The sequence below is a fragment of the Anomaloglossus baeobatrachus genome, chromosome 3 (assembly GCF_048569485.1).
Source record: "Anomaloglossus baeobatrachus isolate aAnoBae1 chromosome 3, aAnoBae1.hap1, whole genome shotgun sequence".
In the NCBI taxonomy this organism is placed as follows: Eukaryota; Metazoa; Chordata; class Amphibia; order Anura; family Aromobatidae; genus Anomaloglossus; species Anomaloglossus baeobatrachus.
Window position 1 is genome coordinate 273,087,198 of NC_134355.1, and position 13,868 is coordinate 273,101,065.

Here is a 13,868-nt window from a genome sequence, read left to right on the forward strand (position 1 = left end):
GTCAGATCTGTGCCAGCATGGTCAAGCGAGTTTTTATGTTTCGTGACTGCACTGACATCTCCTTAAGTGTATGTTTTTTTTTTTTTGTTTATTCCGCTGTAGTGTATCCAGGTTTTGGAGCGTAAGAACTATGGCTGGACTCGGAGCGTGGTTCGAATTATTGGAACGTTGCTGCCATTGGAACAATGCCCTCGACCTCATTTCCAGGTTTGTGCCTTTCTACATCACGTAAATGCGCAGCATATTAGACTCTTTCATACATTTATACAAGTACCTGTTAGTTTTGTAAATCACTACAGAAGATGCCCCACTACTGACCCTGTATGCAAATACTGGTAATGTCTACAGCGGCCAGTTGTGACTCTAATTTTCTAGGGCCAGCGCCTTGTCACCATCAAGCTCTAGCATTAAGATTTAATTTAACGGTTTGTCTGATTATTGTGGTTCAGGAGAGAATTCCCGCACAATTCCTACCACTCCCAACATCCTGTATGCCAAGGGGAGATGAGCTCCTGAAGATTGACAGTTCGTCCTGTAGCGTGGCTGACATACTGGCTCAAACTGTGAATTCCCATTCAGCATGCTGAGGCAGCTTTGCCTCTGCAAACTAGGAGAACTGCAGAGGGCTCTTAACCCTTCCTGGATCCAGCAAGCAATCTGACCAGCTTTAGAGCAGCACTTACAAGCTGTATAGCAAAGAGCTTGCACGCGCACTAACCTTACCTAAGAATTCAAACGCCTCTGATAGACTGCAGAATACCTCCCAACTTTGAATGATAAGAAAGAAGAACGCACACTGGGGTGTACATAATGCTAATTTCTACTTTACACCAAGCCAGTACCCTGACCATGCACAGTTTTTATGTGTCCACACAGAAATATTGCTTCTAGTAAAGCCCATAGTGTATCCACTCAACATGGTACCCTTTTCTTGGAGCCAGAGTCCCCTCCACACACCGTATGATTTTCCCCAATCCGTATAAGGCCTGCATAGTATATCCTCCCCACTGCCACATAAAGTCTGATCAACACACAACTCTGCTACATCAATATGCACATATGCTGCCTAGTCATGTGACATGAGAATGCCTTAACACTAGAAGTCACAGAAATTTCGAGCTCCCCCCTGAAGTCCCGAAAGAGGGTCAAATGACATTCAATAAACTGAATAGAACTAACTAGAAGCTAAATGGCTAAACTCAATGGAAAACAACAACCTCCTGTGGTGCGACAGTAATGGCCTTAATTACAGAACAAAAGACGGTGATTATAGGATGTTAGCTAAAATCCTTCAGGTCATTCGACCCGTCTCTGGGTTCCAAAGGTAGAAATGTTAAACGACCCCTCTCTGGGACTTCTAGTGTTAAACACTGATAAACCCTGCTCTGCTAACACATTATAGGGGTTATTCTTCTTGAAAGGTTGCCTTTAAAGGGAACCTGTCATCAGAAATTTAGCTATAAAGCTAAAAGTTCCCCCCTCTGCAGCTCCTGGGCTGCATTCTAGGAAGCTTCCTATAGATTTTGTGTCACCTTTTATCCCAAAATAAACACTTTATAAACTGGTACCTTTTCGTATGTAAATTTCTTAATTTTCCATGTGGGCGGGCTGTCTGATGCACGTTGCTGTTCCTCCATCATATTGACGCCGCCCCCGAACGCTGAATTTGAAAGTTCAGGACACCGTCCCTGGGTGCCCGTGGTCCAGCGCATGCGCTGTTCCACTGTAGCGGTGCCGTGCACTGTGTGCACGTGCGACCGCTGTGACGCTTTGCGCGGGCACGAGGTTATGGGCGGCGCTGTTAGTGTCATCAGTAAGTGCCGCCCATAACCTCGTGACCGCACTTTCCCCTATTCCTCCAGCGTTATGCGCAAGCGCTGGAGGAATGATGCCCGGACGTCCCCTCCTTCCCATCATGCTCAGCACGAGGTCACGAGGTTATGGGCGGCACTTACTGATGACACTAACAGCGCCGCCCATAACCTTGTGCCCACGCAAAGCGTCACAGCGCTCGCACGTGCACACAGTGCACGGCACCGCTACAGTGGAACAGCGCATGCGCGGGACCACGGGCACCCAGGGGCGGCGTCCTGAACTTTCAAATTCAGCGTTCGGGGGCGGCGTCAATATGATGGAGGAACAGCAACGTACATCAGGCAGCCCGCCCACATGGAAAATTAAGAAATTTACATACGAAAAGGTACCAGTTTATAAAGTGTTTATTTTGGGATAAAAGGTGACACAAAATCTATAGGAAGCTTCCTAGAATGCAGCCCAGGAGCTGCAGAGGGGGGAACTTTTAGCTTTATAGCTAATTTTCTGATGACAGGTTCCCTTTAAAATAAATTCAACCCTTGATCACAAAAAAGCAAGCTCTCGTTGGCTCTGATATAGATATTAAGAAAAAGAGAAAAAAAAATTACTTTCAAAATGAGGAGATAAAAATAATAAAATAAAATTCCTTCCCTTTTGCTGGAATCAGGCACGTCACTCACGTTCAAGTAAAATTGTTTTTGATCTTAGCCACGCCCTCTGCAGTGTAATTGATTATACACAGATCCTTCACCAGACCTTCTCTGCTGAGCTCCACCCATTAGTCACATGATCGTGACATCACACAGGTCCTGCCTGCATTGGTCAGTTGTCCAATGTAACCATAATAGGCGGATCTAAGCAGAGAAGTTCTGGTGAAGGACCTGTGTATAAGCAATTACACTGCAGGGGGCGTGACTAAACGTCAGTGACGTGACTGATTCCCAGCAAAGGCCGCCCTCATGACTGAGAACAAAAGTCTGTACTGGCTTTACTTAAGCATATAATCTCTCTTTTTACGATAAGTACATGGATATTTATTTATTTTTTTTGAAAACCATTTAATGCTGCACATTGCATAATTTAAAACACATTGGGGGCAGTTTAATATCAAAAAAACGTCATGACAGGTTCCCTTTAAAGGAATCTGTCAGCAGGTTTTTGCTATGCAATTTGAGAGCAGCATGATGTAGGGGCAGATAACTTGATTGCAGTAATGTTACCTACTGTGATGCTTTCTTTAGTTTTCATAAAATCTCTGTTCTCTCTGCTGATCTAGCAGTTCTCTGAAAGCTGAGCCTTGTATATCCCCGCCCACACCTCTGACTAGCAGTTTTCTGTATACACTGTTCATAGGCAGAAAACTAATAGTCACAGGTGAGGGCAAGGTTACACAGAGTTTAGGACTACGTGGCATGAAACTACTAGTCCTCTAATGAAAATCTCCTGCTGATAAAACAATGTGACACTGCTGGGGAATCAGGGTTTCTGCCCCTACATCATGCTATGCTCAGGTGGCATAGTAAATACTTGCTGACAGATTCCCTTCAAGAGGATTAACACAAAAACTTTGCTTTTTTTTGCCTAATATTTCTCATTTGCAGAAAGTCATAGGAGCTGGAGTATTAGACGTCAAAAAGTATGAAGCTGTCAAGAGACCTGGCATCGCCTCTTTGGCAGATACCCCATGTCTGTTAGATGACAATGTTCTGATGTACACCAGATTCCGGTAATGATCTCCTCTTATTACTTTCCCCTGTCACAAGATTTATATTTTCCAAGGGATGGAGACTCTAATTCCAGTGATGTATCACTTAATAGCTTCTTGCTATAGCTTCATATAGACCTCTGTTTTATTGGCTGCAGAACTACCAAATCTCTACACAATGTAATATATATAATATATACATACATACATACATACATACATACATACATACATACATACATACATACATACATACATATGTGACGTCCTGGACAAGCCAGGGGTCACAGGTAATGACATCACCACACCCTACACCTCGGTTAGGCACATCAAAGCTAGACCTAAAAATCCTTGTTGCCTTCCTCCAGGGGCTGATGTTCACACCAGGGGGTGGGCCAGGCGGTTGGTCCCGCCCACCGAGATGTTCACAGTCCTGGAGGCGGGAAAAGAGTGGAGTTGAGCGAGGGAAGTGAAAGTGGAAGGAGTAAGAAGTGAAGTAGAGGAGAGCAACTGACTGAGAGCGTCTGGGTGTGTGCCCCGGACAGAGACAGCAAGGTTAGCAGACGGTGGTGACCGTCTGCAGGAGTGGCCTATCGGAGTTGCCGTAAGGACCGTGGACGGGCGGTGGCCCGGCGGTACCGGACTGGTACACAAGGAGAAGCCAGCACCATTGGCAGGGGCCTTTCGTACCCCAGCAAGGCTTGGAGTCGCCGTGAATTTGCCAAATCCGTCAGTGAAGGGGACTCCGGGTTTCCAAACAACTAAGTCCCGATTGAAGGCAACAGTCCAACCGTATGAGAGAGACACCGCCACCGCCAAGGCACCAGTTTCTCAGGGCCAGCGCCTGCGGGCAAAGAGGGGCTCCTCCGGCCCATATCCAAGCCGGGGAGCGGGTTACCGGTGGGAACCCATTGGAACCAACAGAAGTACTAGGTGCAGGGAAAGAGACAGTCACCGTTAACTACCGGGGAAAAGCAACAGCAGCCGTCCGTGGGAACCGTCTTTCCAGCCGTGTGTTTTACCGAGAACTGTGTCATCGTCTCAGGCTGAGTGAGTACCACCGTGCCGTGCGGCACAGCGCTGCCCCTGCGACCCTGCACCTCCCCGGGCCCCGCAACCGGCCTGCCATCACATCCTACACCCCATCACTGGGCCCCGGGACAACCACCCCCTACCCACGGAGGGGAGAACTAACAACTCAGCTGCTCCCTGTCACCGCTCCCGGGATCCCCATACAGAGCAGCGGTGGTGTTACCAAAAATCACCACAACCGTGGGTGGCGTCACGGACAATAACCAAATCCCCACCACCAATTCACCCCCTTTCACTCACGGGCGAGGAGCGCCGCTCGAGTCCCCGGGATCCGGCACACCGCTCGAGCCACCACCGAGCAGCGGCAGCAGCAGCGGCCGGACCCGAGCAGTGGGAGAGTGCGGCGTCCCCTCCTCCGCCCGCGACACATACATACATACACACATATTATATATATATATATATATATATAATGGCATCTGTCAAGTAATCACATAGGTGGTACTCAGAAATAGGAAATAGTCCAGAATTACAGTATGGGAGAAAAAAAGTGTCACTCCCCATAAGCATCTTGTTTCTTTATTGGATAGAAACTAGCAGCTCACCTGTCACGGGAGAACGCTGTAGGTGACATCGGTTTCCCACTATTGTACACTTATCTGGCATGAATATACCCAGACTAGTAATGATGCCAAGATGCTTGCGGTCAGTGCTGCTTTTCTCCTCCCATATTGTATGAGCTCAGTCTAACCCACCTTGCACCATTGATGGACATGGTTATCAAGAGCCCATGAATATCAAGGAGCTGATCATTGAGAGGACTAGCAGAGCTGCAGCCGATTAAACTGATTTATTAAAACTGCAGTAATACATTACTGGAATCAGGTTCTCTGCCCCTACATCGTGCTGGTCTCAGATGTGGGTAGCTAAAACCTGGTGATGGATTCCCTTTAATAACTACTAATTTTTAGTGGTTCTATAGTGATAATGACCTCTTTCATCAGACATGATCTTCCATCAAACAAGTCCGTGGAAGAACTCCTCTTTCCGGTGCCGAATAACACCGATTCCAGATTCCTGACTATGATGTCGGCCACTAGAGTGTCTGAGAAAAGTCTCCTTCCTGCGAACGACCATGCCATTCAGAAGATCGCAGCTCTGGAAGATGAGCTGATACAACTGAGAGCGCAGATTGCTGCAATTGTTGCCATGCAGGAGTCAAATGCCGCCCAGTCTCGTAAGGCATTCATGTTTATTAATCACTGCATGGGTTATATAGGTAAAACTTATTGCTATGTATTTGGTGTGATATGATCTTTTTTTTTTTTTTTTTTTATCCCTCAGATACAGAATCAATGTGCTCATTTGGCAGCCCTTGTAATGCTTTCCCACCTCCATCTTTAGCTTCTACACCACTTTCCGCACAGTTGTTACAATGTACAGCACATGTACCTCCGCCACCCCCTCCTCCCCCTCCTCCTCCTCCTCCTCCTCCTCCTCCTCCTCCACCACCAGCCCCATCTACCAAACTAAACTCTGCACTTGATCTTATCCGAGAACGTAAAGCTTCCCACAAATGCAGCCCAACGGAAACAGAGGCTCCAGAGAAAGGCAGTGTGGATAAGATTCCCAGTATGATGGATGTTTTAAAAGGCATGAATTCTATCAAGCTTCGGGCGGTTGAAAGGTATAGATTCTTATATCTGTGTTGGTTATTTTTGATTATTTTTTTTTTTTTTTTTTTTTTTATTACCAAGAGGCCTAAAATTGTATAATGGATAAAACTGAAAAAAAAATTCTGGGGATAACTTTTTAACCAGTTCAGGGCCAGGCAATTTTTCCTTTCGGATCAGGCAGCTTGTACAATGCATACATTTTGGCAAGCTGCAGTCTAGTTTTTTTTTTATGTCACTGTCAGCAGTGGGGTCCCTCTGGGTCTCCAGCCTCAGCGTTTCATTTTATTCAAATGTCAATGAATAGTTGGCGCTGACGCTAACACTGATAGACTCGGAGCCTGCAGGACAGCTTGAATTTTTTTGGAACTTGGTTGGGGCTGTTTATCCACTATCCGGACTATCCTTTTGTTGCAACCTTTCATCTTTTTTTTTTTTTTTTCTCTGCCATCCATGTCCAGAGAGATTAGCTACAGTGCCATGGGTTGTAAACTTCTGTATTGTTGTGCTCTGTGGACAAAGGGACATCAAGATCTCTGGAGATGGACTTATAACCTTGAGAGTGTTAATATATTTTTTTTTTTAACAATTTTGGTTCTCAAGTTCTCAGACAGTTCTCTTCTCCTCTTTCTAATAGTATCTTGGGCAGGTCTTTTCCTAAGGCTGGGGCCACACGAAGCACTACTGCGAGTGTATCAAATGACACTCGGCTCTCGCTCTGCTGGAGTGTAAGCAGTGTCATGCCATTGTGATGCGATCCTGCGATTGCAGCACAGCCGCGAAGGACAGGACCGTCACTGTGGAGGAGAGGGAGGGACTAATCTCCCCATCTCCTCCATTGTCAGCTGATGCGTATATCGCACTGCACTCCACTGTAATTTGAGTGCAATGCAATGTTTCTTTCGCACCTATAGTCTTGTATGGGTTTGAGAGAACACAAATCGGATTCCACCCTCATCATGCTGCGATAGTTTTCTCCGTCTGTTTAGGGCTAAGAAAAAAAATCGCTCATGGGAGTAACATTGGTCCGAGTGGAATGCGTTTTTTTTTTATCGCATTCCACTCAATCCATTTTACTTGCTGTGTGTCCTTAGCCTAAAAATGATAGTATCTGATTTAAATGTTTTTGTAGAAATGGTCCATAAAAATCTTATTAGATGTTGCTGGAATAAATAAAAAAGTGTTTTGTATAGAGAGCTCAGTTTTAGCTTGTCAATGCTTTTGTTACAAAATGCTAGTGATGTTTATATGTTCAATTTTTTTCCTTTAGATCTCCTGGTGGGACACCCTTAACCAGAAAAGACAAGAAGAGACGTTCCCTTAATGATCCAGTAGACCCTGCCGCTATTATAGCCCGAGCATTAAAGCAGAAGTTTGCACATAGAAATAATGATGACTTAGCCGATAAAGAAAATAGATCTTATGAGGAGTCTCCGTTCTCTAGTCCTGAAGCCCCGATGGTACTGTATGTAATACTTGTACATGAATGACCAATAGCGATGGGCAGATCAGTACTGTAAACGTCCGGATGTGCACAGGTTCAAAAGTACCAGAGCACCGGGCCCAGGATCATTGCCCGGAGTTCTCAGGCGACTCCGGGTAATGGTCCGGCAAGTCGGGTAATTTAAAAAAAATAATAAAAATAAAGGGAAAATAAGAATAAAGCAGGCGCGCTATACTTACAGAGTCTCCAGTGCGGCTGTAAATGCTTCCGGGGCCACCCATTAGCTTCATACATATTCTCTGTTTCCCCCTCGCGTCTGTGATTGGTTGCAGTCAGACACACCCCCAACCTGTATGACAACGTGTCTGACTATTACAATCACAGACCCCGTTTGCGGGTCTATATCGTGGTGTAAAAAAATTGGTGTAGGGTCCCCCCACATTATGATACCCAGCACAGATAAAGCATTGGGCTACAGGCTGCAGCCCCCAGTGCTTATCTTGGCTGTGTATCAAAACAAGAGGAACCGCATGCAATTTTTTATTATTATTATTATTTTATTTATTTAAATAATAAGAAAAAAGTTCAGTGGTCCCCCCCCTAATTTTGATACCCAGCCATGATAAAGCTGAGAGCTCGTATTCTCAGGCTGGGGAGACCCAAACTTATTGGGCCCCCCCCAGCCTAAAATGGCAGCTTGCAGCCACCCAGGATTGTCGCATTCATTGAATGTGACAACCACGGAGCTTTACCTGGCTCATCCCGATTGTCTGGTGCGGTGGCAATCAGGGTAATAAGGGGTTAATGTCAGCTCACAGCTGCCACTAAGCCCTAAATTAGTAATGGGAGGCATCTTTGAGACCCCCCTCCGAATTACTAATCTGTAAGTGAAAAGAAATAAACACAAAAATCTTTTATTCAAGTAAAATACAAAAAAACACCATTTTTCACTCCTTTATTAACCTGCAAAACAACTAGGTCCGACGGAATCCACATGTGGTCCAACGATGTATCCGGCTCTGCTACATCTGAAGTGACAGAACTAGGCCGTAGAACATGACTGCACGCTGTTAGCTTGAGGCAGAGAATGAGCCGCGCAATGAGTGGTGACGTCACTCAGGTTGTTTTTTTTTCACATCTGGAGATTCCCATGGTCCTTCACCTGTGATTGCAGGTCTGAGAGGTCTATTGCTAGATTGAGAATGAGTTATCTAAAAACCATCAGTAACCTTTTTCTGACAGTTCAATAGGCGAAGTTTTAACTGTCTTTTTCTGAGCTCCTGTGAGCTGATGTATAACCATAGACCACATCAAAGTTAAATATATAATAAACAAGGAGCCAATAACATTCAAAAAGTGCAATATATTGAAGGAAATTATTTTTTTAGCCCAAAATACATTCATTTTAGTAAAACTATATCTAAATAGGTGGTATATGCACCTGTTGTCAGAATGGCAAATTTCTATCCCCAGTAGCGAACTTTTATCACTATTAGAAAATGGAGCACTAAATTGGATGTGCTACTGGTGCTCATTTATTCTCTCTGGTACCAATGGAAAAAGGCAAGCGGCCTCATAGTCGACTATCAATGAGCGTGCACACTGCTGCGCCATTCCGACGGGGATAAAAATGCCCCATTCTGCTGATCGGTGCGGTTCTCAGCCATTGGATCCCCACCAAGCAACAAACTATTTCCTATCCTCGGACAACTTATTTCTGTAGCTAAAATGAGGCTTTGTTGAAGACATGGTCTTTGAAACCAAGCTTTCACACCATTAATACGCTATAGAACCCTATTAAAGCAACGCAGACACCCTTTATTTCCTTGAGCTAGTTGAATCGTTAACTGACCCTTCATGATTTTCCTAGTGGATGTATGACTATACATACGTTTCTCACTTTCCCTATGTTCTTCTCTTGTAGTTTGGGCGCCACCTGCTAAAGCCTGTTGGGAAAAGAACACAGAAGGAAATTACAAGAAAACAAGTCCATGTGTGATTTGATGGATATGTATCAGAGGTTTTTGGCAAAAGCATGTGAAAACCTGACAATAACTCCAAACAACCCAATGTAACCGGCAGCCCTTTTTTAATTTATTTATTCCTTAGGATTACCATCTTACTGTAAAAGTCTCATGGTTATACTGTAAGACTTGACTCCATGGTCAGAGGTTCTTTTTTTTTATTTTTTTAAAGTGGCATTTTAATATGTAACATTATTAATTGGTCAGAAGAAGAGGGGCCTTTATCCTCTACTATAACCCTGAAGCGTACTTCCACTTTTGTTCTTACGCACAGTCTCGCCTTCTAGTGTGGTGTGATACCCCAGAGTGCCACGGGCAGGAGGGAGTCTTGAATGGGTCCTATTCTATGGCAGAAGGGGGGATCATACATGTGTGAGAACAATTGTGTGGGTAGACTTTAAACCTGCAGAGAAAAAAGAGAAGACCAGACCAATGATTCTGTGTCTAACAGACCCTGGCCTTTGTTTTTTTTTGTTTTTTTTTTAACTATAATGCATGTATTTGAGGCTGTTTTGCGCTTGGGTGTCATGAAAAATTGTGCACTTTTCTACTTTTCCCTGCACATTCAAATATGACGTGGTCTGGGGTCAGACATGAGCTGAGAAGCTCGAAAAAAGACAGAAGATCTATAAAATCCTTCCTTGAAACTGTGAATGAGCTCACTTTACATTTTGGGTTTTTTTTTGGGGGGGGAGGGGCTTTAAATCTCCAAATACATGGATCTATGGGGAAAGAAATGCGCCCAAATGTGAACAACTCTTTTAATTACTTTGGCACGGCTCTAAATGGAGCTGGGAAAAGTGTAGTCTGAGTTTATAACTGTCCAGAATAGCAGGTGACAAGTATGTATGGGAAACTCTTAAAATAGCAAAGGTAAGGCTGCATGGGAAGACCCTTCCATGGCAGAGGACACTTCATGGTACTGTAATTTGGAGACCACAATCCTAAAAATTTGAGGGTCCTTTCAGTAATTCAGAAACACCATGTAGAATTGCATTTGGGCCGGGGCCACACTGGGATCTACGGTGATCCTCGCATGACACTCGGCTCACGCTGGCAGCACAGCAGGAGCCGAGTGTTATGCGAGTGTCACCGCGACTGAGGTCCGATCATGTGATCAGACCTCAGCTGCGTGGGGTGGGCTGGCTCTGCGGAGGGGCGGGCAGGCGCTGCGGAGGGGAGGGAGGGCTTTATCTCCCTCTATCCTCCGTAGCCGGCTGTTGCCATTCTCGCCCTTCACTTGTGGTACACCGGTGTACTGCGAGTGCAGTGCGATTTGTCTCTCGCCCCATACACTTGAATGGGTGCGAGAGGAACCAGGATCGCATTACACTCGCAGCATTCTGCAATTGTTTTCTCGGTCTGATTAGGGCTGAGAAAATAATCGCTCATGGGTGCTGGGACATAGGCTAATATTGGTCCAAGTGGAATGCGATAAAACATCGCATTCCACTCGCTCCGATTTTCATGCCCTGTGGCTTAGGCCTTAGTGTATTGCTTGCATTACCCTACAGCTAAATGCCACCGTCCTATTCTCCCTTAAGCAGTCAGTTTTCCATTATGCATGTCCGCCCTTGTACACCTGTGTTGGAAGCGTAGAGAGATAAATGGAAGGAAGAAGAGTCTGAAATCTTAGAAGAGTTTGCTAGCCAATTCTGGCTGACTGTGTGCCACACAAGGACTTGTGCTTATATATGCTTTACCTTATAACCGAATTATTTCACAACTTGAAATGTGACCCATTGTTAGATTTCAGTTATTTATGTTCTTGGTTTTATGTGATTTTAACACTTTCAAGGCTTTAAACTTGCAATCAGTCAGAACCATGAGAAGCTGCTTTGTTTTATCTGTTTGTGTCCGTAGTAAATGATGTACATACTGATATATTTTTTTCTTTTCTGTATATAGTTTTTAAAATAAATCTTTTAATTTCCAACTTGTTTTCACTTCTTATTTCTTAATTCATGCAGTATAAATAACCTCCAAACCAAAGGCAATAGCTGATTACTTTAGTAAAGGGGTGAGCCAATGAGTGGCAAAGAAGGGTTGTGTGTAGTGATGAGCGGGCACTGCCATGCTCGGGTGCTTAGTACTTGTAACGAACAGTTGGATTCTTGATTGGGCGCAACTCGAGCACCGGAGTATAATTGAAGTCAATGGGGAACTTTACTATTTTTATGGAAAATTTCCCGGAAAATGCTAGAGTTCCCCGTTGACTTCCATTATACTCAGATGCTTGAGTTGTGCCCATCCTAGCATCCGACTGGTTGTTACGAGCACCCGAGCATGGTAGTGCCCGCTCACCACGAACTGTAATCACAGGCAGGGCTTACCCTGGGGGGAGTGGCTAAATGACTATTTGGTTTTCACTAGAGCCTTTGGTGGCACATATAGGCTGGGTCACTGTAGTCACCAGGTACCACTCCAGGCCAGTCCCCAGGAGGTCAAAGGGGAGGGAGCTAGGTACAGAAGGTCGAAGCAGAGATATGGTCAAATGGCCCAAGTTCGGGGCTGGTAGCGCAGGATCAAAGTACAAAGCCGAGGTCAGACAGGACAGGTATAGTAGCCAGATTGATAATGGGAGGATCAATACAAACAAGCACTTGAACCAGTAAATGGTGGGTGCAGTTGCCTGATATATCAGCTGCAAGCAGGTGATAGGATGGGGAAACAAACCTGCAGGGCAGGGTGGATACAAATTCCTACAGTGTTGGCCACATCCTGTGTGACTCCCAACCAGCACAAGGCAACTGAGAGAGATGTCCGGTACTGGGTGGAGCATAGCAGAACACAAAGCAAGAAGAGCAGCGCTTAGAAAGCGTGCGAGTCACAGGCGGATTCTGCTACACTTTTTTTTTTTTTTTTGACACACTACATCCAAAAACATTGTTTTTACCCCCCAGTGAACGTCATTCAGAGACTGCAAGTGGCTCTGGAGTGTCTGCTCATATTATTCAGTGAAGGGAGCCTGTGCTTTGTGGTTGATATTTCATGAACGACGCATCCGAGCACCCCAGATACTCAGCTGAGCATGGCTAGTTCCCCGATGCTCGATTGAGTGCCATGCATGCTCGCCCCTCATTAATAATTAGTTATTAAATAGTTTGCACTAATTGTTAAAAGGTTTTTCGAGTTATTGTGCGCCAGAAGGCGAATGTAACTATATATTATACATTTTTTTTACGCTATATTCATATAACCATTGTAAAACTCAGGCCAGTCACGTGTGCAAATTTAGAATTTGACTGGCTCTGTGTGCAGCTCCCTGCGCTTGTCCACATAGCAGATGCATGAAGCAACAGTCTGCTATTTATATGCACTGTTCTAGGATATAAATCAGGACCAGACTACAACATGCTGCCATTTTTTTCACCGCTCAAGGGCTGACCTTTGGCAGTACACAGGTAGAAAATAAGTTTGTTTGAACATACCTTAAGATTGAATTAAAACATCCGCATATCAGGATTCTAGCATGGACCGTGAATTTTCAGACTGACCGCTTGACTCCCAGTCTGAACTCAAATATATAAGACTGCTCAGCTGGGGATGGGAGACCCTCAGTCATTCCTTATGGGTGGCACGGTAGCTCAGTGGTTAGCACTGCAGGGTAGGGATCTTGGGTTCAAATTCCACCAAGGACAACATCGCACCAATTTAGGTTATGAGCCCCCATGGGAACAGTGTTGCTCATTTATGTAAAGCACTATGCAATTAATGGTGCTATTATAAGTGAATAATATTATATTATTATTAACCCCCTTCATTCACCCCTGGTTGATTTTTCTATTTTCCGTTTTTGTTCTTTCCTACCCTTCTTCCAACTTTTTTATTTTTCCGTCTATATAGACATATTAAGGTTTGTTGTACTTTTGAATAACATCATTCGTTGTGCCCCATATTGTACTGTATTACACTGGAAAATGGGAAAAAAATTCCAAGTACAGGGAAATTGCAAATAAAGTGCAGTTCCACTATTGTTTTTTTTTTTTTTTTTTTTAGTTTTTTATTTACCATATTTAGTATGTTAAAACTAGCTCAGTATGAGTCCGTAGATTAGTGATGACCATACTCGGACCTCAGATACCCGTGATCGGGACCGACCAGGTTTAAAAAAAACAAAAAAAAAACAACAAAATACAGTTCTGGCCCGGAATTGATCCCTTATATCTGGCCAG

The 13,868-nt window shown here is 44.6% G+C and overlaps 1 protein-coding gene across 1 annotated transcript in view; it reads left to right on the forward strand.

Annotated features, from left to right (window-relative positions):
* The window catches only part of MTFR2 (mitochondrial fission regulator 2), a 46,535-nt gene extending 34,918 nt beyond the window's left edge, over positions 1–11,617 (forward strand). The window contains exons 4-9 of the mRNA XM_075339851.1: positions 103–207; positions 3,417–3,541; positions 5,557–5,789; positions 5,897–6,239; positions 7,496–7,685; positions 9,594–11,617. Coding sequence (XP_075195966.1) covers positions 103–207; positions 3,417–3,541; positions 5,557–5,789; positions 5,897–6,239; positions 7,496–7,685; positions 9,594–9,668 — 1,071 coding nt within the window. The 3' untranslated portion in view covers positions 9,669–11,617. The remainder of the gene's footprint in view (positions 1–102; positions 208–3,416; positions 3,542–5,556; positions 5,790–5,896; positions 6,240–7,495; positions 7,686–9,593) is intronic.
* Positions 11,618–13,868: the final 2,251 nt, after the last annotated feature.